Below are 25,709 nucleotides of genomic sequence, written 5' to 3'. Positions count from 1 at the left end.
GGAGGTGCCTTCCCCGGGCGTGAGCTTTCAGATCAGGGTCGATGATAATGTTCGGCTCGGGGTTAAATTTGCAGCCGGTGGCCGGGTTGGAGGTTGTTGTCGGGAAAAATCCCTTGTACCTGTCCATTCAAGGAGGTCGAGTCGCAAGGCAAGGTTCAAAGCGTTTTTCTTTATTGTACAATTACTGGGATCCCAGGGAGACCCCCGGAGCCAGCTTAGAAACAGTGGCTTGGCCACGATGATCTCAACAGTTACACATTTGCTCTGGATATTTATAGGAATCCAAATTCGAGCGGGAACATTTGATCATACATTTTTACAATACCTAAAAAGTGGCCTATCTGGCCAGGAAGTTCCCTGAGAGACTTTGTCAATTTGCATCTGTATGGTGTGTGTTTGTGTTAATGGGACTGCCTGTTCTTGCCCCGGTGTTTTAATGTGTTTCCCATTATCCTCTCGATGTGTCCCCTTATATAAATCGACCTCTGATGTTTGTGTCTGTATTCTATGCTTGCGAGATTAGGTGTTAGTGTCATTTTGTCCTGTGTGTGTAGGGGGATTTAATCTAATCTTTTATTCTTTTTATCCTGGTTTATTAAGTTTCTTTGCCTGCCTTGGCCATTTTATTCCCATAATATTTTATTTACAGTACAGTGGTGCCATATATCCCACTGCCAGGTCTTGACTCGCAGATATCCCGATCATCTGGCCAAGGGCCGGTTTAAAATGCAGCTTCGTGCTGTTGCTGGGCAGAATAAGGATCTTTTGTCAGCTTTGAAATTAAAGGTGTCTCAGCTGCGCAGAGCTTCGTGCTGTTGCTGGGCAGAATAACGATCTTCCATCAAACTTGAATTAAAGGTTTCTCAGCTGTGCAGAGGGGGATTTAAACGAGTGTCCATTCGGATGTTCCCCTCTGCATTGTGGGCACGTTATGAATGGTGCCAATCAGTCCAATAAATGAATATGTTTCATGAGGTTAATATTGATGAGATAATAAAAATATGGCTTTGGAAAATGGCCTACTTCACTCCCACTGTCCAAAGATGTGGGGGCCAGGTTGATGGGCCACGCTAAGTTGCCCAAAGTGTCCAGGGTTGTGTAGGTTAGAGGGATTAGCGGGGTAAATGTGTGGGGTTGTGGGGATAGGGCCTGGGGTGGGATTGTTGTCAGTGCAGACTCAATGGGCTGAATGGCCTCCTTCTGCACTGTAGAGTTTCTATGATAATCATCGAACCGAGAGGCACGAATGTTGCAGCTGACTGGAAGAAAATGCATTACTCAGAGTTGGCCATGATCTCCCATTCGAAAGAAATAAAATTAATCAGCAGTTTTAAAAAATAGTTAATAAGAGTTTGAGCAAAACTTTAGCGTTCGCTTTTTGTCAAGTTTTAAAGTTTATTTATTAGTATCATAAGTAGGCTCACATTAACACTGCAATGAAGTTACTGCGAAAATCCCCTAGTCGGCACACTCTGGCGCCTGTTCGAGTAACACTGAGGGAGAATTTAGCATGGCCAATGCACCCTAACCAGCACATCTTTCAGACTGTGGGAGGAAACCGGAGCACTTGGAGGAAACTCACACAGACACAGGGAGACACCGTACAGACAGTAACCCAAGCTGTGAATCGAACCTGGGTCCCTGGCACTGAGGCAGCATTGCTAACCACTGTGCCACCGTGCGGTGGCAGGTTATATTTTAGAACTGAATTTTTTGGGACCACACACCTTGTGCCACTTTGGCAACTTCAAAACTCAATTAAAACGGCAACTGATTTCTTGAAGAGATGACACTATACTATCCAGTAAGAAGTCTCACAGCACCCAGTTAAAGTCCAACAGGTTTATTTGGAATCATGAGCTTTCGGAGCGCTGCTCCTTCATCACCTGATTAACATTAACCTGGCGTTGTGAGACTTATTACCATTCCCGCCCCAGTCCAACACCGGCATCTCCACATCATGGCTATCATTCTCCTTAATCAGGTGACTCACCTGAGGAAGGAGCAGCGCTCCGAAAGCTCGTGATACCAAATAAACCTGTTGGACTTTAACCTGGTGTTGTGGGACTTCTCACTGAGATCAAAGCTTAGTGCAGTGGGTAAAATGGACTGACATATGAGGAGAGATTGACTAGGTTAGGATTGTTTTCACTGGAGGTCAGATGAATGAGAGGGGGATCTCATAGAGACTTATAAAATTCTAACAGGACGAGACAGGGCGGGTATTCCTGATGGTGGGAGTGTCTAGGACTAGGGGTCACAGTCTGAGGATTCGGGGTAGACCATTTAGGACGAAACGAGGAGACATTTCTTCACCCAAAGAATGGTGAGCCTGTGCAATTCATTACCGCGGGAAGTAGTTGATGCCAAAACATTGAATGCATTCAAGAGGTGACTAGATCTAGCACTTGGGACGAATGGGATAAAAAGTTAATGGGGAGAAAGCAGGATTAGGCTATGGAGTTGGACAATCAGCCATGATGGCAATGAATGGCGGAGCAGGCTCGAAGGGCCAAATGGACTCCTCCTGTCTTACCTTCCATGCTTCTATGACAAAGTTTTGTCTCGACTTGTGTTCCACACAAGTACTAGATAGTTCCATGGGTACGATGGGTTTAGAGGGACATGGGCCAAATGCGGGCAATTGGGATTAGCTCAGGGGTTTTAAAAAAGAAAGGGCAGCATGGACAAGTTGGGCCGAAGGGCCTGTTGCCATGCTGTTAACCTCGATGACTCGAAGTAATTGTTCATATTCCACAGGCCTTCAGAAGTTGCAATAGCATCGTATTTAAAACCAAGGAGATTTCAAATAATGGTACTTTAGTTTAGCTTTTAGATAGTATAATTCCTATTACATAGAAAACTAGTTCCAGTGATGCAATGTATATAAACACCAAAATTATTTGTTTAACACCAAAGATATTGATGTGTGAAGCCTATGACAACCATTTCAGAATATACATTTGTACTTGGGTATTAGCTGCCAGCTAAACACTTTACATTAGCATAGCAAGATTGATTCAATGGCCCTAACTTCACCAAGACAGATGAACTCATTTGAATCGTTTTGTCAAAACCCACAATAAAGGCTTTAAAAAAAAACATTTTGCTGTAAACACAAACAATTCCAAAGATGAAATGAAGGGTTTAATCCAATTGTTTAATCATCTCCTCTTGGCACAATGACAATGGTATGGAGTAAAAGAGACTGCACAAAACCATCACAGTACAATGCATTGAATGCAATTAGCTTTTGATACTCAGTTTGCAGAACTTTATGAGATGCAGATTAAGTGAGACTTATTGTGCCGATGAAAATATTGCAGCAGCATTGTAAGAAGAGTATTGAACAGGTGAGCCATGAAGTTGCAGGATTGGAATGGCAGAGCAAGGGGCACTCCCGTTCCTGATGTTAGTTTTACCTTTCTTTCACCCCTCTCTAATATAGCATCAATATCTTCGGCTGCAATGTCGCTCTCTTTAGAAGCAAAGACGTGGGTAGCACCGTGACGAATCATCGGCAGCATTTCATCTTTCCCCAGCTTATTGAGATTCTGATCGACTAACCTTCCTGAAAGAATTCAGTCTCGATGTTAAGAAATTGTAAAGAACAAAGAGAATTGCAGCACAGGAACAGGCCCTTCGGCCCCTCCAAGCCTGCACTGACCATGCTGCCCCGACTGAACTAAAACCCCCTACCCTTCCGGGGACCATCTCCCTCTATTCCCATCCTATTCATGTATTTGTCTAGACGCCCCTTAAAACTCACTACCATATCTGCTTCCACTCCCTTCCCTGGCAGCGAGTTCCAGGCATCCACCACCCTCTGTGTAAAAAACTTGCCTCATACATCTCCTTTGAACCTTGCCCCTCACACCTTAAACCTGTGCCCCCGAGTAATTGATTCTTCATCCCAGGGAGAAAGCTTCTGACTATCCCTTCTGTCCGTGCCCCTCATAACCTTGTAGACTTCGATCAGGTCGCCCCTCAACCTCCGTTGTTCCAGTGAGAACAAACCAAGTTTCTCCAACCTCTCCTCATAGCTAATGCCCTCCATACCAGGCAACATCCTGGTATGGAGGGCATTAAACTTGTAGTAATGCAAGACATGGGTTCACATGTTAATAAATAGACACACAAGGGCTATAGTGGAAACTATTGAGCCCACTTTGTTGCACAGCGTACTTTAACTGGCTGTTCGCACTCTGTGGAAGATTGCAGAGGGTTTTCTGGTCATTTTTGCATTTTTTAGGACCATTTCACCAAAAATCAGGAACACATATGCCAGATGGCACAGTTCCAGGTGGTAGGTCCTCATCTATTGTCATGATAATTCATTTTAAAATCATTGGTGATCACAGAAGTCAGCTGTGAAAATATTGAAGTTCAATTTTAAAATGTTCTGCGGTATTTGAAAAAGAACAGGTGACTGAGGGAGTATCCAATGCATTCACAATCCCCAACACAAAGTTTTAACATCCGTGCCATAACTCAGTCGGAGAAAAGAATGCAAGATAAAATTCTGGAGTGAAGGCTGGGAATGATTGACACTTCTCATGGTACCCCGAAGTTTCAACGATGCCATTTAAAGTTAATACCTCAAAGCACCGAAACATACCGAGGACTCTGTGCTACCCTCCCCATGCATTTCCCACCCAAAAAACAACCAACTTCAACAGCCACCTTGCTGAGTTACAATAGAGTCCAGTCTCAGTTTCATTCCAGCACGTTCCACTATCCTTTCCTCCACAGCGTTGTCAGTTATAAATCGGAATACTCTGACTACTTTTGTTTGACCAATTCTGTGGGCGCCATCCTAAAAAAGAACACAATTAAAGTTACATGGCAGATCCACACAATCAAGTAACAATTTCAATTAACATTCCTCGACATTCAGCTGTTAAAACAGCACATTCATATATTTTCCAGCAAACATTGTTTCTAAATTAAGAAATCTAAGAATTTCAAACAAAAACTCTGATGATCAAAACATTAACATTGGCGATTGGGAATAAATCAACTTCCTGGAAATCTCCAAGCTGATCATAAGCTCGCAAAGATATGATGTCTGGATGGCTATCTCCTGCATGTTTTAACCCTCTCTAATTCCTCAGTCAACATCAACAATTGTTGCAGCAGGGGAAAACAAAGGAAACACCTGGACCTGTTTAATTATTTCTCAGATGCATTGATTGCAATACAGTGACTGGCTGGTGAGAACTTGATGTGGAGATGCCGGCGTTGGACTGGGGTAAACACAGTAAGAAGTTTCACAACACCAGGTTAAAGTCCAACAGGTTTATTTGGTAGCAAAAGCCACACAAGCTTTCGGAGCTCCAAGCCCCTTCTTCAGGTGAGTGGGAATTCTGTTCACAAACAGGGCATATAAATACACAGACTCAATTTACATGAATAATGGTTGGAATGCAAATACTTACAGCGAATCAAGTCTTCAAGGTACAAAAAACGTGAGTGGAGAGAGCATCAAGACAGGCTCTTTCCACTCACGTTGTTTTGTTTCTTAAAAACTTGATTAGTTGTAAGTATTTGCATTCCAACCATTATTCATGTAAATTGAGTCTGTGTCTTTATATGCCCTGTTTGTGAACAGAATTCCCACTCACCTGAAGAAGGGGCTTGGAGCTCCGAAAGCTTGTGTGGCTTTTGCTCCCAAATAAACCTGTTAGACTTTAACCTGTTGTTGTTTAACTTCTTACTGGTGAGAAATTTGCCAGTTCACACTGGAGGGTAATTAGAATCACCACTGTGTTTGTGGATTGGAGTCAAGTACTGACAGATGCTCTTCCCTGAAGCATATTAGTGAACCACCTGAACAATTGGGTAGCCCTGCTCCCTTTTACTGCTCACTATAAACTTTTTAATTCAAACTTCACAAATGAGTGAGGTTTGAATTCATAAGCCCTTGGTACACGAGGCAATCACAAAGCACTTATTAAAATCCGTGCATCAGTTGCTTTGTGTAAAACTGAATCACGGAAGGCAGTTCCTTATAGTGACACCTCAGCATTACTGAAACTTCAAATGGATTTCATTTCCAAACTCTCAATTGGATTTGGAAGTTAATTGGTGAGGAGAAACAAGATGCCCAGTCAGCTGAAATCATCCCACGCCAATTCTGAAAACAACCGCACGCTCCATTCAAATAAAGAGAAGCAAATGAAGACCTTTGCTGAAATATTTCCACCAGTTCAGTCGAGCAGAGTTTGAAAGAAAGCATGGGAGCAACACACGGAAGATTTGAGGGGGTATCAGTGGCAGTAAAGTACCAAATGTCGCTTGATCAGTGCACTTGGATGTTAAAACCAGCTACGATAGTTATACATTCAACAGTACGTGGCTTTCAGAACACAAATAACTAATCGCTCAGTAACTTACCATAGCTTGGAGGTCTACCTGAGGGTTCCAGTCTGAGTCGTATAGGATTACTACATCTGCCGTGGCTAGATTTATACCAAGACCCCCAGCGCGTGTGCTTAACATGAAGAGAAACTTTCAGCTCCCAGGACTATTGAAAGCAGAAATAGAATCCTGGAGGGATGAGAGAGAAAAGTTAAGCCAGAATTGAACAAACGATTGGGACCAATCTTTTTACTAATTGTTGGAAAGTTTCATTTTTAAAAATACAAATAGATGCTAGATTCAAATTGAATATTCATATTTCTTGTTTGAAAACCTTGAGTCAGTTTTGTAACCTTAAGTCTAGAATTCTTAGATAATAGAGCCTCAGATCAATTTAAGAGGTGAGAACTTTCCTCAAACAAACTCAGTTTTGAAAGCACAGGGCAAGAAACAGACTTGTCTCTCCTCAGGCGGTGTCTGTCCATCCAGTCTACAATCATCGTAGTTTCTCCACATACAATAATCTTCCAAGATATCCAACACCCTGGTCATTTGGCTGAAGATCAACACCCGAGAACCTGTGGAAAAGAAGATCATTCATCAGGGTAATCGGTTGATCGGTAGCCAAGAACACAGCGCAGATACACAAATGCTTCAAAAACCTACATCTACTGATGTGGATAATGGAAACCAAATTTCAGTGGTAACATGCAGGATGTAGAGTAATCTGGTAAACTAGTTATAGTACAGGAGGCAGAAATGAACACACATGACCAAAACAAAATTCCAATTTTATAATTCATACAATGTGAACTGTCCATGTGACCTAGCTGCCTTGATTGATGGGAATGATTTCAAAGGGTTTATATTCCAGGTGGATTCCAGACGGTGCTGCAGTTTGGGCAGCAAAAATTAACCCTTAATCAAAAAATAGCTGCAATCCCAAACCATGTGATTATTCCATTCACCTTCTCCCAACACGTTAGCCCCCAATTTTCAGAATATTTGGCTCCTGTAACTATTCCCCCGGAAGGAGGATGGGGCCCATCAAGCATTGCAGAGGCCTGTGATCCAACTCTCCTCATGAAGAATATTTGATGCTAAATCGGCCAGTTTTTGGGAGCCCCCAGCCCCAGTGGATGGCGTGTGGCAGGCCAGAATGACTAAAACAGGATGCTCTTTCAGATCAAGACACACTATTGTTTTAAACAGTCACTAAAACTTGAGAAATAAAAGCTAAATAGATGGAAGCAAAGTTCTGGAAATACTCAGCAGGTCAGGCAGCATCTGTGGAGAGGGGAGTTCTGAAGAGTCAGAGTTGACCCTTCGCTGATGCTACCAGATTAGTTGAGTATTTTCAGCAGTTTTTAACTCATTAAAACCTATGCTGATTTGTAATCCAAGACATCTCAGCATGCAATCTGATGTACCTTGCTGCACAGGTCAAATGCTGCCATGGTGTCATCAGTGATCATTTTCAAATTCTTTTGCAGACATCGTCGTGGAAATCCTTGCATGCTTACGAAGGCTAAACATCACAAACCCCTTTCATTCACTAAAAATCCTGTTCTATTTTTGATCCGTCTGCAGCACAGGTACAGTAGTGTTCCGGAGCATGACAAAGTCTGACATCGCACTCGGAAATGCACAAATAACCATGCAGGCGGTTGTTTACAGCCAATCTATATACCAGGATGTTTGATTTTCCACTCCACCGGATTTCCTTCTATATGGATCGGACTACACAGTAGTTTTTGTTCAATTCCTCCTGGTCTCCAGAGTCTCAACTAATTTGGTTATGGATTCGAGTTCGAGTGACTGGCATGCTCTTTGAATTTCCAATCGAATCTGAATCCAAACCTACATCCTCCCAAAATAGGAACTTTAACATTAAGCTAATTCTTAATCCATTGAGACAATGTCATCTATTTCACAAAGCGTGAACTTTATGACTATATTTACTCTCTAATATAAGATTTGTTGAACATATTCTAAAAACCTAATTTGCATTGTGTTTTAGTTTGGTTATCTCCTCAAGGATATCTCAGGAAGCTTCTTTGCCTGTCCGACTATAACTAAAACCATTGCTGATTCCAGTGTTTATTGCATATTAATTTATAACACATTTTGGAATATTTTCAATTAATTTCCCTTTACAGCCTGGCAATCGTTAATTTGGGCCGTATGCCTTATGTTGGCCACCCCCCACCCCGTCCGAGCTACTCAAGTATCCACCAAACTATCAAATCACGATATGTCTCCTTCCTATAGAAAGATTGAAAGACAGAAAGGGAAACAAAAGCCTTGACCAGGCCTGCGGCTGACCTTGCTCCTTCACTTTCGGCAGCAGTTTGTCCAGTACCACCATTTTGCCACTGTTCACTACCAGGTGAGTGTCAGTGGTGTAAGGTGGGCCAGGTTCAGCTCCGTCAAACAGATAGGGGTGGTTGCAGCACTTGCGCAGTTGCATCAGTCCATTCAATAGACGCATTTTGTCCATTTTCCCTGAGGAGTTCAGGATGTCAATATCCTTCATTAATATCCTGGTGTACCTGTCAGCAAGGCCAGAATTAAAACTCATCACACCAACTTGGAGATAAATTCATTTTTTTAATGTAGCTCAACTGAAAGCAATTACAACCTAAAATGAATGCTTTGTTCTATAGGTGCCGAGGACAAAGTCTCGGATCCACATTCCAACCCCTCTCACCTACCAGGGAACAGGGTGCTCCATCTAAACCTCACAGATATAGAAACCCATATCTTATGATGAATACACACTCAACATTTTGTTCTTTGATATAAAGTGCAATTCATTCCAGGTGGCCAGGGTTTGAAGGGATGGGAATATTCCTTTTCATGTAATATGGATGCGAGCAATATGAAGTTCTCTGGGATTAAGTATTTGGAACGCAGAAACAGGCCATTTAGATCAACAATTCCAGATCAGTGTTCATGATAAGAGTCTCCTCACACCTTCGATTTCTTTTTCCATTCTATGTTTAACAAACTTCCCTAAAATGCATCAATGTCATGCCTCTCCTTGTGGTAGTGAGCTCCACACTAACCACTCTGCCACTTTCTTTTTTGAATCTTCTCCTAAATTCGTGTTCGATGTATTAGTGACTATTTTATATTTATGGCATCGATACTGGCATCATCGTGAGGCAATGACATTGTGTGACATCGGGTGCAGTCTCATTTTGAAGGGTTTTGCAGCGTTCTCCTTGACCAACTAGATAGACATGGTGAATAAGTTTGGAGGGGACACCTCACTAGTACCTGATCAGGTGGGTATCAATAATGGGCTGCATTGGGGTTTGAAAGAAGAAAGCCCAAAAGTGACAGCAAAATAGTTTGAAAGCGCTGTAATAATCACATTTGAATGGCAATCGTCCAGTTAGAATTCAATGATGATCTTCTGTTTCGGGCAAAAATAATGGAAATGATTGAGGGAAGTTAGAATTCCAAACACAACAATCTTACTGATCAGATGGAAGCAAGATGGTCAATAGTAGGGAGTCAGCCTATTATTGATGCATTGGGTAAAATCACACTCGCTTACACTGGTGAATCTCTGCCCTTAGTTCTACAAATGCTCTAATTGTTGATTGAAGTGCAGCACAATTTCAATGAGTTGTTGCAAAATGATGCCGAACTTCACAATGCAACACATTAAGATTCACAGGTTGTGCACTCACCATTCCCGTTGCATTTTGCCGACATACATTTTGACTTCCTTTTTTGGCGGCAGGCTCTTTTCTACCTCAGCTTTAATATGTGGGAGGAGGAAGGGTCTCAATACCTAATTCAGGTGAGAATACATGCTTTTTACACACTGATGATGCCCAAGAAAGTCAAGCAAAATAATGCAATGTTACAAAAGCTGCACTGAACAGTTCTGTGGACTGAAGCACAGGTTAAACAAAAACAGCTGAACAAGCCATGGGTTGAAGCACATCTACAGGTGTGGGATGAATGTTGACTTGATGAAGACACCTACAACTTCAGATTAGATTGTCAACAGCTTTATTCTGCAACAGAACAGATCAGACCTTGGAATCCAACCCTTTATGAGAAAGCAATACAGTAACCTTAAATTAACTTTCCTCATTTCTCAACAATGTACATTTCTACAACACCTTTAACATAGGTGGCATGGTGGCACAGTGGTTGGCACTCCTGTCTCACAGCGCCAGGGACCCAGGTTCAATTCTGGCCTCGGGTCACTCTGAGTTTGTGCATTCTCCCCGTGTCTGCTCCGGATTCCCCCCACATTCCAAAGATGTGCGGGTTAGGTTGATTGGCTATGCTAAATAAACCTTTGGTGTCAGTGGGATTGGCGGGGTAAATATGTGGGGTTGGTGCAGACTTGATGGGCCAAATGGCCTCCTTCTGCGCTGTAGGGATTCTATGAAAATAAGATGTTTACAGGATCATCACAGGGGCAATTATCAGACAAATTTGACACCGAGCTACCAAAAAACCCATTGAGAGGTGACCATGGAGTTTTTAAGGCAGTGTCTTCAGTACGGATGAGCTCGAGAGGCAGAGAGATTTAGGGAAATAATTCCAGTGCTTTGGGCTAAACAGCTGAAGGTTGACCATCAGCGATGCACAAATGGAGCAGTGGACAGAACTTGGTTCATGTCAGCAGCAGTTCTGATGAATTTAATCTTCCACGTGGTGCAAGGTGGGAGGCTGTTTAGGAAAACCCAGTGCTAATTAAGGGATTGGACAAGGGCGGGCGATATTATGGTGGTGGTATTGGTAATATTGAGAATATTGGGTTGGAAATGTAGTTCAGGCTCAATTAGGATATCACAATTGCAAAGAGTTTGGTGAAGCCTCAGACAGACAGTAACCAGACAGAGGTTTGGAGTGAATGGTTAGGAAATGGAGCTTGGAGTGTGAACAGAAGAGGAGATAAATCCGAGTAATTGTAACCTACCATTCCTCCTCTCCCCCAACCCATTTCAGCTTCTGAAATAGGGGATAGACATTGAAGCAAATAAAAATTATTCTATTTCCCTTACCCTGCACCTCCCAAAATGTGATTGTGGTGGACTTCAATTGTGCCTTTGTCCTATATGGACCACCGTTGTGTGTGCTTGTCATACCTGGACACATCCCCTTCCAGTTTGGTTCCTCCCCTCGGCACCTAGTATAGAGGTGGCTGTCTCCTCCCCCTTGTTCAGTCCAGGTTGGTTATTTGTTGGGATCTGCTCCTGATTCTGTTGTGAATAAAAGCCTACACTTGTATTGGCACACCGGTAGTCTTTCGCCTAATTGATAGCGCATCAGTGATAAAAACACTTTAATTTAGCAAGTCTTCCTGATCAGTCAGCAGTTCTACTCGAGATCCAGCATCAATTGAAATGCTCTTATCAAGGTCGGGATCAGCAATTGGAACAGCCCGTGGGGATGCTTAATGGGCCTTGTTACCAAGGTCAACTGAGGAGTTCAAGATATGGCGACAGAAAAAATAATTGAGAGTAAATGAAGCTGAAGAAATCTCTCCCCCTTCACCATATTATGTAATATCTGAAGTGATTCAAATTATTCAGATCTGGGTAAAATGTCCACCCTAATTAAAAACACCTGTGGGAGTTGCCTACATCGAGTGAAAGGCAATAATTATCTATTCGTGTCATAAATTTCTAAGTTGCCTATTACAGCACCTTAAATGCCATGTTTACTTCAAGCACTATTTACTGAATGCAAGAACACCTGGTAAATGTTCATTTAGCTTTGTGTCCTTTAACATTTCTAATCCATTCTAAGTGGGATGCAGTTGGACTGGGCGGAAACCATTCCCGTTACACGAATAGAGCCACCACTTAATTCCAGTGGATCGCAGGTAAGTCATGTCTGCAAGAAGTGGTGGCAACTACATTAACTTTATCACTTCATAAAAGTCAAATTAATTTGTAATTCACACGCAGTAACTCAAAATTTAACACTGCTCGGATAAACATTTAGGAGAATATAGATCCTCAGTTTTTGCCATCACATTTTTAATCAATAAATTAACCGTTCTAAATCTACCAGGGCAAGTCAAAGGCCAGGAATCCTGCGGTGAGTAACTCGCCTCCTGACTCCCCAAAGCTTCTCCACCAGATACAAAGCATAAGTCAGGGCTGTGATGGAATGCTCTCCATTTGCCTGGATGAGTGCAGCTCCAACAACAGTCATGAAGTTCAACACCATCCAGGACAAAGCAGCCCACTTGATTGCTGCCCCTTCCACAAACATTCACTCCCTCCACCACCGATGAACAGTGACAGCCGTGTGTACCAGCTACAAGATGCACTGCAGGAATTCATTAGGGTTCCTTAGGCAGCACCTTCCAAACTCTCAGCCACTGCCACCGAGAAGGACAAGAGCAGCAGGTACCTGGGGACACCACCACCTGGAGGTTTCCCTCCAAGTCACTCATCATCCTGACTTTGGAAACATATCGCTGCTTGTTCACCGTCATTGGGTCAAAAAACCTGGAAATCCTTCCCTAACAGCACTGTGGATGTACCTAGAACTTCAGGGACTGCAGTGGTTCAAGAAGGCAGCTCACCACCACCTGCTGAAGGGCAACTTGGGATGGCCAATAAATGCTGGTCTCGTCAACGACATCCACACCCAGTAAATGAAGAAAAGAAACCTTGCTGTTTCTTCAAATTAGCCCCAAACACTCTCAAGACACATCACTTCATCACACAAATATACAACTTTTTGAATAATATTTCTGAGGGCGATGGGCCCGAAATAACTTTGCATTTTAATGACGTCCCAGCATCAGAATACAGATAAGATAAGAAGCTTACCATGTGCAATCGCTCAACCAGCTTCTGGTCCCCGAAGCAGTTGTTTGTGTCAAACCAAGAATCAAAGTCCTGCAAAGAACAACAAGCGGCTCGAGTCATGCCAACCCCAAACGTTTTAGCATATTGTGTTACTTCCATCAACGCCACATCCAATGGTTTCAATTATTACATTGTTTATCACTCGAAGAATAAGAATGGCAATTTAAAAAGGTAGCATCCAAATTAGATCGTTCACAGATGATATCATAAAACAGATGCACAGCTGCTCATAACAATTGCAAATCAGTTTCAGCTGGTCGGCATGTGAGCAATTTAACATGGAAAAAATCATTTCTTCCCTTGGACAACCTACTTCCATCTCTGTAACAAGCTACAGGACACCCACACAGGAAGAATGGTCAGTTAGGCTTTCAGTTAGAAACATAGCTTTTCTTACTTTAACAAAAATAAATAAATACTAAAATACTTCTGACAGCTAATTTGTGGATTGAGATGGATATGGATAAAGGAAGCTCTCACCCCAACATGCTTTTAATGTAATTTTAGAATTGTGACACAAGGTGACAGTTTTGCTCAAGGAAACATCAAGCATGTTAAATCCGCTTTGCCGTGTAAGGCAGATGTGACACTGAGCATCAGGAATGGTCAATAGCAGTTTGAAGGGTTCGAGGAGCAGACATCACCAATTGGACTCTGCATCGGCACACATATGGTGAATATAGTGCTCAGAAAATGTGGGCAGGTGAACAAATTAATACACAGACTGCGGCCATTTAGCGACCTGGCTGCTCCCAATGCAAGGAACAATGGTGTCACACAACACCCTCCAGCAAGTTGGACAGCTTCCCCTGACACGAGCTTCAAAAATGAAAAAGACACAACTTTGCAGCATTCTCTCATGCCTTCCAAAAGGAAATAGGTTGAAACACTGTAATTGAACCTTAGACAAACGGTACAGTCACTGTCAAGCTGCCTTTCTCATTACTTACTGCAGACGAATTGAAGACATCCAGGAGGAGGAAGTTGAGCAGAGCCCAGAGTTCGTGCAGGTTGTTCTGAAGTGGTGAACCCGTGAGCAATAATCCATTTGTTGTTTTGAATTCTCTCACTATTTCAGAGAGCTGTAAATTTAGCAGATTTAAAAACATTACTGTACAAACTGGGTACAAGTTGGAATCATACTACTGGCACAACTGTAGATTCAGACTGCATTTAAAAGTTCGCTGATCTTTTAGGTGTTTATTCGTGTCTGTCATTTCTCCAATGAATTCAGATATAGTGGCGCCAAATGCTTTGCATTAGGAAGCAAAAAGCAAGTGTAGTAATAGTGCATCAAGATTACAAACGGTTCTCTATAACTTGCAAGACGGGAATATGGAAACTTCCAGAGCCGTCCACAATTGAATGGTATTTCTTTCAAATCGAAGCAATGGTTGTGGAAGGGGCAGCTGGTGAAAAAGCAATGGTTGTGGAAGGAGCAGCTGGTTAAAAAGCAATGGTTGTGGAAGGGGCAGCTGGTTCAAAAGCTTTTAAAACAAGAGCACTCTACGGTCTGAATAAACAGATCGGATCTTTGATTTTCAATTCAAATATTTCCACTCCACTCTTCCATTCGTGTTAAAACCCAGAGATTAACTATCGAGCCTCAATAATTGATGGTGCAATAACTTTCCCAGAAGTTTCTGAACCCCTGGAGTGATTTGGTTGAATATGGCACAGCGGTTCGCACTGCTGCCTCACAGCAACAGGGACCAGTGTTTGATTCCCGGCTTGGGTAACTGTGTGGAGTCTGCATGTTCTCCCCATGTCTGTGTGGGATTCCTCCGGGTGCTCCGGTTTCCTCCCACATTCCAAAAGACACGCTGGTTAGGGTGCATTGGCTGTGCTAAATTCTCCCTCAGTGTACCCGAACAGGCGCCAGAGTGTGGCGACCAGGGGATTTTCACAGTAGCTTCATTACAGTGTTAATGTCAGCCGACTTGTGACACTGATAAACTTTAACTTAAACAATGACTTGTCTGCATTGGATTGTGAGATTAAAGCGCTCTTTTCCTCAAGATTCACATTCCATCTGTGACAATAAATAACCCTTTTAATTTAGCTCTTAAAGCTTTGATGGAAGTGCGAAGGAACAGTGAAAGCAGCAAATAACAATTATATTAACCATTAGTACTCAAAATGTATAATTTTCCTTCATTTCAAAATCTCTATTCCTGGATTTCCCTCCAACCTTTTGTTCCAATCTTCCTGTCCTTCGTGATCTCATTCACCATAGAACAGTCACTTCCATCCACACTGAATTCTTTTTTACTGTTCTTTGCCACTCCGTCTTACCCCGTCTTTGCATTCCCCTCTCCAGGGGAACAGTGTGCAGCAAACTTCTGTGCCTCATTTTCTGTCTGGTCCCACACATAACTGCACCTTGCTCAAAAATAACCTCACTCCATGATATATAACCGAGAATGTGACACATGGTTTACAAAGTTTTAAAGTTTATTTATTAGTGGCACAAGTAGGCTTACATTAACACTGCAATGAAGTTACTCTGAAAATCCCCTAGTCGCCACACTTCGGTACACAGAGAATTTAGCACGGCCAAAGCACCTAACCAGCAATATTTTTTGGACTGTGGTAGGAAACCGGAGCACCCGGAGGAAACCCACGCAAACACGGGGAGAACGTGTAAACTCCACACAGACGATGACCAAAGCTGGGAATCGAACCTGGGTCGCTGGCGCTGTGAGGCAGCAGTGCTAACCACCGAGCTACCATGTCGCCCCCTGCTCGTGCCCCCATGCTACAAATCAAGCCTGCGTTTCTCCCCAATTCACCTGAAGATGAGGCAACAAAATTTAGCATTCACTACAATGGTAGCCATTAACTCTGGTGGGAATGGACGGGATGGGGAAGAGAGCAGAGAAAATGAAGGGGAAACAAACTTGCCTTGGATTTCTCATTTTTGATCCTGTCGGCTTCATCGAGAACCAGATATCGCCAATTAAGTTGTTTGAAAACAGATTTCTCCCTGATAAGCATTTCATACGACGTCACACAGACATCCCACTCTCCAGGAAGGAGGACATCTCTAATGAAAGCTGCCTGATAAAGTAAGAAGTGGGTTACATTTCAGTTTTCCAAACACCAGAAATTTATTTTTCCAGAATGCAATTGGGATGCAGCAGAAACAGATCTGATCACAGGCATGAGTCAGACAAATTTAGGTGAATAAAACACTGACGTTGGGATTTTCCAGCCCCGCCAGCAGTGAGCAGCGTCAAGGGCAGGACGGGCAAAGGTGGAGAGCGGCCAAAGGTCAATTGGCTCTTGGCAACTCTCCAAACCATAGAATCCCTACAGTGCAGGAAGAGGCCATTCGGCCCATTGAGTCTGCATTGACCACAATCCCACCCAGGCCCTATTCTCCAAACCATAGAATCCCGACAGTGCAGGAAGAGGCCATTCGGCCCATTGAGTCTGCACCGACCACAATCCCACCCAGGCCCTATTCTCCAAACCATAGAATCCCTCTCTGTCTGGAGCTCGCTCTGTCTGTCTCTTACCCCCTCTCTCCCTTTCTTTCTATTTCATGGCCTCCTCGATCTTTCTCCAGCTCTCCCTCTCTGTAGTCCAGAAGATGAAATCTCCTATTATTGGAGTGGACTCAGTCCATCGGAATCTTGTGGCTTATAGATGCAGAATTTTAACTACAGGATCTATGGGACTGTATTAGTTAGAATAGAATAGAATAGAATCCCTGCAGTGTAGAAGGAGGCCATTCAGCCCATCGAGTCTGCACTGACCACAATCCCACCCAGGCCCTATTCCCATAACTCCACATATTTATCCTGTTAACCCCCCCTGACACTAGGGTTAATTTAGCATGGCCAATCAACCTAACCTGCACTTCTTTGGACTGTGAGACTTCTGACGAAGGAGCAGTGCTCCGAAAGCGAAAGGCATTTGCTACCAAATAAACCTGTTGGACTTTAACCTGGTTTGTTAAAACTCTTACTGTGAGGCAGCAGTGCTAACCACTGTGCCACCACTTCAAGATGTTCCAGCCCAGCACATGATTTTCCCTGCCACTGATGGGGCTGGAAAATCCCGCCCAGAGTGTTGCAAAGCAAGGAGAGAGCAATAAATTACAATATAATTGAACATATTTGCAAATTTACACTCAAACGTTATGTGCGTGGCAAATCTCGGATTTTAGTTACACAGAGCAAAGGAAAGCTGATCTCTAAAGCCAGTCTCAAGGAACCTTGAGGGCTAACGTTAACACTGGCGACAGATCCATTCTCCGCATGCATGTTGAAAACATGTTTTTGAGAGACTCGACGAAAGTAAATTCAATCCAGTGAAAGGCAGGATTAATATTAAAGATTGAACAATGGCCTAATACTAAATTTCAATTTGTCAAGTCTACATTTATTAAAATTGTGCCCCAGGTTTTATGAGTCCTTCATTTATTGTACTTTTATTACACAAAGTGCTTGTTCACACAACTGCAATGCTAGTGGTTATTTATTCAGCAATTTAAACAAGGTCAGAGAGGTTTACAGCATGGAAAAAGCCCCTTCAGCCCAACTTGTCCATGCTGCTCTCTTTTTAAACCACTTAGCTGGTCCCAATTGTTCACGTTTGGCCCATATCCCTCCCTACCCATCTAACTGTCTAAATGCTTTTTAAAAAACAAAATTGTACCCGCCTCTATCACTACCTCTGGCAGCTTGATCCAGACTCTCACCACCCTCAGTGAAAAAGTTGCCCCTCTGGATCCTTTCCTATCTCTTCCCTCTCAGCTTAAACCTATGCCCTCTAGTTTGACTCCCCAACCTTTGGGAGGTATTCCAAAATTTGCCGTTATGGTTCATGGGTCAGTGTTTTGTTGTAAAAAAAAATCTTGCTCCCCCGTGAATGAACTGACTCTCTCGTGACTTGCCCAACAGATGCTGTCTGTCCTTTGGTACCTCACCCTTGCAGCCTTTTCACCCACAAGTTTTGACAGCAAGTGCTTGCGGATTACTTAATTCCTATTTGGTAAATGACAGATGTGGAGATAGCAACCAGCTTTAAGAATCCTGGCTGTTTTTTCTTGTTCCGATGCTGGGGCAGCAAGGGTAGTTGTACTTTCCCACTGGGGTCGGCCAACATGTGGCAGGAGATCCAACAAGCACTGCATGGATTACTTCCACAACGTGCAATGCATTTTCAGATTAAACTCCATGCATCAGCTGTATTTTCCAACAGTATTTTTGGGAACATAAAACGCAGTTCTTACCCTTTGATCCTTGTCACCTATTAAACAAATAGCTCGAAGAGTCGGTATCCATCTTTTGAACTCAAGCATCCAGTTGTGCAGTGTAGACATGGGGACTAGAACCATGTGAGGTCCAGGAATGTTTCTATAATGTTTCATGTACCCAAGAAGAGCAATAGTTTGCAAAGTCTTCCCGAGACCCTGTTAAACAAAGTAAAACAATAAATTCTCTGAGAATCAAAGACTGTTTTTTCATCAGTGTTGTCCTGAAGCATTTCTGAAATGTACTGGAAGAAACCATTCGGCCCATCAAGTTTGTTCTGCAATTTAATTAGATCATAGCTTATCTACATCGTCACTCCATTTATCTGCCTTGGTTCCATTTCCCTTAACACTAATCTAACAGAAACCTTAGTCTCAGTTTTGACATGTCCAGACTAACCAGGCCTCGAGTTTTTTATAAAATAAAAAGCTAGGTTTTGGCAGGAAGGAGGAGAAAACAAACGTTCCAGGTTTCCGCTAATCTTTGAATGGTTCACCCTCGAACATCCGGGAGAAGATACTTGTTCCCTATTTAGAAACATCGAAGATAGGAGCAGGAGGAGGCCATTTGGCCCTTCGAGCCTGCTCCCCCATTCATTACGATCATGGCGGATCATCCAACTCAATAGCCACATCCTGCTTTCCCCCCCCCCATAATCTTTGATCCCATTCACCCCAAGTGCTTTACCGAGCCGCCTCTTGAATACATAGAATGAATGCCTCGCCGGGAACCTTTCACGTTGGGCGAATGTGATAACCAGTACACGACAGAGACATTTATCTTATTACATCCTTTAAACGAAACATCTCACATGCCTACACCAAACAATTGTTATGTCTACAATCAATGTGTATTCAGACCATTTCATCTGTCAGGATACCATTAATGCCATTCTCATATAAAGAAATCATCCAATTCAGTCCACGGATCTGATAGTCGCGGAGTTTCCCTCCTTTTACATCTGTGGAAGAGACCCCAAACATTTCGAGCCTTCAACCGTTGCAAGAGTCTGCACAGAATACAGCTTAAGGGGAAATGAAATCAGTGCCATGACCAAAAGGAAAAGTATTACTGTTTCAGGAACCATTGAACTGAAAGCACCATGATAGCTTGAGACAACAAAAAGCAAGCAGCACAATCCATTTGGTATTAGGGTCTCAATGTTTGCATAAAGAATGTCAGCGTTCAGACGCAGGCTCCAAAACAAAGGTGGTGATTTTCACCACGACTACTACCAATCTCTCGCAGCTAAATTGACCAATAGAACAAGGCCAAAGTATATACAGAAACATAAACTGTTAAACAGAGCACCTAAACTTCACTAAGGCAAGTATGAGCAAGATTGGGAGGGCAGAGAGAAGGAATGACGGTGAGGAACCAGGTTACTGGGCTTTGACTGCTTTGTAAGAAATCATTGCATGGACATTACTGGGATTTTTAATATGTTATGAGTATTTGGAGCATTGCGTGCAGTTCTGGTCATCACACTACCAGAAGGACGTGGAAGCTTTGGAGAGAGTGCAAAGAAGGTTCACCAGGATGTTGCCTGGTCTCAAGGGTGTTGGCAATGAGGAGAGATTGAATAAACTAGGATTGTTTTCATTGGAAAGACAGAGGCTGAGGACAGACCTGATAGAGGTGTACAAAATTATCAGAGGCATAGGCAGGGTGGATAGTCAGAAGCTTTTTTCCAAGGGTGGAAGTGTTAATTACAAGGGGGCGCAGGTTCAAGGTGAGAGGGATAAAATTTAAGGGAGATGTGTGGGGGAAGTTTTTCACAGAGTGGTGGGTGCCTGGAATGCACTCCCAGGGGAGGTGGCGGAAGCAGGCACATTGGCAACATTTAAGAGGCATCTCAACGGGTAAATGAATAGGGAGGGAATAGAGGGATACAGACCCAAATAAGGACAGAAGGTTCTTTCTTTATTTTAGTAAGGGCATCATGATTGGCACAGGCTGGGAGGGCTGGAGGGCCTGTCTTGTGCTGTACTTTTCTTTGTTCTTTGATTGGGGAAATACCATGTGGGAGAACAGATCATTCAGCTCACCATTTCATAGGGTAAGGAACTGATTATACATGATTCTCAACACCAAAAGGACAGCATGTTACATGGACGCAATCTGTATGATAATCCAATTATTCCTCATGAAAACAGATGGTTCCTTTTCATGTGGTGCACACTAACATGTTAAAATGGCTGCTAGGACCCCATGAAAAATAAGTTGGAGCAGTTTCAACTCAGTTCCTTGGGAGCACTGGTTGAGAGGGCAAAGCTGAACAAAACAAAGAGCAAGGTGAAAGGCTGATATATGAAACACATGTCATACTGGCATGAGGGAGATCTTTCAGCTTTACCCTGCATTTTAATCATGCTGAATTTGACCTCAAAATACTCAATATCCACAATATCCAGTCAGAAAATATTATGTCAGATTACAAGTTGGGCTGGAGTGAGCCCGTGGTGTCTGTCAGCATTCGTAGATTGTTCAATTAAAACGACCCCTTATGCAAATAAATACAGCCAATTAAACCAGGAGAACGGGAGGTGCTGTTTTTGGAGATTTAATTACAACAGTCTCAAATGTCCCACAAGTCTAATTTTGACAAAATTGAATACCGCACATCGATGAATGGTGACTGAAAATGTGAAAGCAATTGGGAAAAGGGAGTGAAAACTGAGCTACATTAACTCATGTATGAAATAATGAATAAAATGGCTTTACACACATGATAGGGATTCTTCAAACCTTGTGCAGACATTGGTTGTCTTGCTGTTTTCTGACAGTAGCTCTTCATCCTCTTCCTGTTCCGTACGATGATGCCGATAGCTAAGAATTAAAAGTGAATTGTTTTGTGCGAGGGGTTACTATTACTTTCCAAACCATTTCAAAAGAGCTGTTACTACAGTCAATTTCAAATCCACAATCACTTCAGAATAAACAGCACCGTACAAATTATTTTGGAGATTGTGCATTACTTTTGTGGTGAAGATTAGTGCAAAGAATCCTAAAGTGCAGAAAGAGGCCATTTGGCCCATGGAGTCTGCACCGGCCTCAATCCCACCCAGACCCTATCCCCATAATGTCATGCATTTACCCTCGCTAGTTCCCCTGACACTAAGGGGCAATTTAGCATGGCCGATTCACCTAACCCTAATCTTTGGACTGCAGGATGAAACCAGAGCACCCGGAGGAAACCCACGCAGACACGGGGAGAATGTGCAAACTCTATACAGACAGTGACCCAAGCCGGGAATCGAACCTGGGTCCCTGGCGCTGTGGGGCAGCAGTGCTAACCACTGCCACACTGCCGCTCTAACTACTGTGCCACCATGCCCTACGTACAGCATGTTATTGAACTAAGATTCAAAATTGCAATTCATGCAGATGGCCATTATTTTAATTTAAAGTTGATTCCAAACATAAACTTTGAAATCTACTGTTATGTAAATACTCTACCAAGACCATGGTAGATTACACAGCATATTCGTATTTTTTAATTTAATTAGGTAATTACACATGTATAATCTTTTGTGCCAATAGTTGTCAACAGACTCTTCAATCATACATGTGACAAATTTAAGAACATCAGTGTTTTTAATGCAAGGTTGACAGGAATTCCACGCCTGTTATACGGATGCAGGATATTTTAACACTTGGTGACTAAGATGCTGTTTCAACTTTAAAAAGGCAGAGAAAAGGTGTAGGCCATGCAACGTCAGACATCTGTTTCTTCAATTAAATCATGCCTGCTGTTGCTTCATATCACTTGATAGTGCACCCAACAAAGAAAAAAATCCATTCAGAAAATGTAACACCCATAGCCATTTGGGGCAGACCTTTCCACCAAGTGGAACAAAATAGCCCTCACTTTCAATCCTAACTAACCTCGTTCTAATTTTAAGATGTGCCCCCTTGAACCAGATTTCCCTCAAAAGAAATTAGTCTCTGTATCTACCCTATCAAATCCCCTAATCATTTTAAACACCTCAATTTGGTCACTCTTTAATACTTGAAACTTAACGGAATGAAAGCCAAATTTATGGAACATGTCATGTTCTTATAACCGACACTAAGACCAGACAGCATTCCGGTGCCAGACCAATATTACTTTCCTGAGGTTCGTTGCCCAGAACCAAAGGCAGTCTCCAGCTGAGGTTTGACTAAGGCTCTGTACAAGTTCCTCATTTTTAAATCCCAATCTATTTTGAGATAAATGCCATCTTCCTCTTAGCATATTCCATTATTTTTTGTAACAGTGCAGTAATATCGTGTTCTTTGTATATATGGAAACTCAAATCTCTTTTGCTCCTCCACAACTAATCTCTCTTGTCGAAAACACTCAGATTTGCCTTTCTCAGTTCCAAAGTGGGTGGCCTCACACTTCTCCACACTGAACTACATTTGCCACAGCTTTGCCCACTCAGTGGGCTATGCCCTCTTTGCAACTCCATCATATGATCCCAATTTGTGGTTGCTCCTAACCTAGTCTGCAAACATGGATGAAGCAGAGAAGAGTTATATCCAAATCACTGAAAGCCAAGGCCCCAAAACCTCAAGGAGGAACGAAAGCTTTACTTCCACCATTCTACTTTGATCCCAACATTAACGCCTCTTTGGCCTTCGAACGCGAGGAACACGTTCCAAGTTGCAATCTCTCAGAATTTGCATCATGAATCCAAAAACACATTGCCTGGAATATATCTTGCTCTCCAACCGACAGAAGCGTCTGTTTCTCATCTTTCTTTAATCGAGGGCGCCCGGGTTTCATCTTTAAAGGAGACGTTGGAGTTTTCTGTGCAGCAGGTTGGATAAAGTGGGCAAAACGCTCGGTCTGTTGCAGCAGATAATCAAATCTATTTGCCCTGTCTGCTTTCTGTCGAACAAGAAGAAAAAATGTTCGTAAGAAAATAAAGCATTGAGAATTAACGTCACAAGAGTGTGCAAACACATCTCATTTAATCTACAGTCAATCTACAGTTCTCCTTGTGGGGGCTGCAGATTTGTTTTTATTGAAGCATAATAGTATGTGTCTTTGGAAAACAGCCTTTCACCTGGTATTACTTTGTAAATTGGGCAACTGAGTAACAATTGGGTGAGGTGGGGAAAGGAGAATAATAGCACCACCTCTCTGCTGTGGGGCTATAAAATCATTCCCACTGTAATTGAGATTTCACTTTGTGCTAGTAAATTCAAAAATGCTCTTCAAACGCAACCTGTATTTCTACTTAGAGGACAGTACACAAATGTGTATAGTACTGTACGTGCCAGCTTCAAATTTAGCACTGTTCATGTTTAACTCTCTATAAAAAGTGTTAAAAGCACAAGTTAGTAGAATGTTTGTGCGGTCAAGAGGAGGAAGCTTGGTGGTTAAAATCTTATGGTAAAATCAGCCATTTATCTACCACAATATTTCTAAAATAGCTCAGTAGTTAATAACCTCTATTCGATACCATTTCCAATGGTTTTGCTGGCACTACCCTGATGCTAAAATTGCTCCATTTGCTCAGAGGATATTGCAAAACCAAAACAAGAGTGTCCAAGTTTAGAAAGTCAAAACCTGTTCAATTTTGAGAGATTAAAAATATGATTCGTTCCATCCATGAACCACGAGGGAATATTTATACAGTTTATATTTATACAGTTGAACAATGCAAAAAGACAACTAATTGCTGATTTGAAAAGGCCACAACTCCACATATCGCACCCCACAAAATGGAAGGTCATGGGATGTGGGCATCACTCGCAAGACCGGCATCCATTACCCCCAAGGTGGTGGTGGTGAGCAGCCTTCTTGAACAGCTGCAGTCTGTGTGGTACATACACCAACAATGCTGTTAGGGAGAGTGTTCCAAGAGTTTGACCCTGCAATAGTGATATAGTTCCAGGCACTGTTTTTGAGTTGGATGGAAACTTGCAAGTTATGTTCCCAAGCATCTTGTTTCTGCTGGTTGGGGAATCTAAAACACAGGGGCACAGTCTCAGGATAAGGGACCAATCATTTAGGGCCAAGATGAGGAAATTACTTCACCCAAAGGTTGTGAATCTTTGGAATTCTCGGCCTCAAGGTGGTTGTGAATGCTCCATAAATACTTTAAAGTCTGGGATAGACAGTTTTTTGGTCTCTCAAGGAATCAAGGGATATGGGGAATGGACGGGGAAATGGAGTTGAAGCCCAAGATCAGCAATGATCAAACCGAATGGCAGAGCAGGCTCGAAGAGCCATGTGGTCTACTGTTGCCCCTCCTAGTGTTGTCTTCCATCTGCTGTCCTTGTTGTTCTAGGTGTTAGAGGCCATGGATTTGGAAGGTGCTGTCAAAGGAGCCTTGAAAAGATACTGCAGTGCATCTTGCATATGGTTCACACTGCTGCAAATTTATGGGTGGTGAATGGAGTAACAATCAAGTGGCTGCTTTTGGTGCCGAGTTTCTTGAATGTTATTGGGACTGCACTCATCCAGGCAAATGAAGGATATTCCTTCACACTTCTGACTCCTGCCTACGGATTATGGATAGGTTTTGGGGATTTAAGTGGTGGGTCATTCGCCATAGAATTCCCAGCCTCTGACCTACTCTTGTAGCTCTCAGTAATTATCTGCTCAGTTCAGTTTCTGGTCAATGGTAACCCCCAGAATGTTGATGGCGGAAGATTCAACAATGGTAAAGCGGCTGATTATTAAGGGGGAAAATGGCTCGAGTCTCTCTTGTTGGAGGTGGTCATTGCCTGGCACTTGGGTGGTACAAAAGTGATTTGCCACTTGTCAGTCCAAGCCTGAACATTATCCAGGTCTTGCTGCGTGCAAGAACAGGCTGCTTCGGTATCTGAGGAGGTGCAAAACTGTACAAAACGCAGTGCAATTCTCATCTGTAAACACCCTTACTTCTGACCTTATGATGAAGCAGCTGAAAAAGTTTGGGCCTCGGGCCCCACCCTGAGGAACTCCTGCAATCATGTCTTGGGGCTGAGATGATTGGCCTCCAACATTTACAACCATCTTCTTTTGTGGGAGGTATGACTCCAGCCAATGGACAGCTTTCCTGATTCCCACTGAGTTCAATTTTGCTCGGTCTTCTTGATGCCGCACTTAGTCAAATATTCCCTCAATGTCATGGACGGCCATTCACCTCACTGCCACAACACGAATAGGACACAAAAGCTCTGCTTAGTTTAAAGCATCACAACACAAGGAACGGGGAAATATCAATCAACTTTAAAAGGTACAGCA

General features: G+C 42.8%; 1 protein-coding gene across 1 annotated transcript in view; it reads right to left on the bottom strand.

Moving 5' to 3' along the window:
- The window catches only part of LOC144488128 (SWI/SNF-related matrix-associated actin-dependent regulator of chromatin subfamily A member 5-like), a gene marked incomplete at its 5' end in the record, with an annotated part of 36,799 nt that extends 13,439 nt beyond the window's left edge, over positions 1 to 23,360 (bottom strand). The window contains 13 exon segments of the mRNA XM_078206153.1: positions 3,423 to 3,571; positions 4,684 to 4,816; positions 6,397 to 6,549; positions 6,817 to 6,938; positions 8,686 to 8,912; positions 10,062 to 10,165; positions 13,182 to 13,250; positions 14,171 to 14,302; positions 16,125 to 16,280; positions 18,463 to 18,642; positions 19,345 to 19,445; positions 21,213 to 21,313; positions 23,194 to 23,360. Of these exon segments, the coding sequence (XP_078062279.1) occupies positions 3,423 to 3,571; positions 4,684 to 4,816; positions 6,397 to 6,549; positions 6,817 to 6,938; positions 8,686 to 8,912; positions 10,062 to 10,165; positions 13,182 to 13,250; positions 14,171 to 14,302; positions 16,125 to 16,280; positions 18,463 to 18,642; positions 19,345 to 19,445; positions 21,213 to 21,313; positions 23,194 to 23,360 (1,794 nt within the window).
- Between the last annotated feature and the right edge of the window lie 2,349 nt (positions 23,361 to 25,709).

Source organism: Mustelus asterias, unplaced genomic scaffold (genome assembly GCF_964213995.1).
Source record: "Mustelus asterias unplaced genomic scaffold, sMusAst1.hap1.1 HAP1_SCAFFOLD_1315, whole genome shotgun sequence".
NCBI classification, from domain to species: domain Eukaryota; kingdom Metazoa; phylum Chordata; class Chondrichthyes; order Carcharhiniformes; family Triakidae; genus Mustelus; species Mustelus asterias.
Note: the sequence above shows the minus strand (reverse complement) of the source record. Positions and strands in the feature narration are given on the sequence as shown.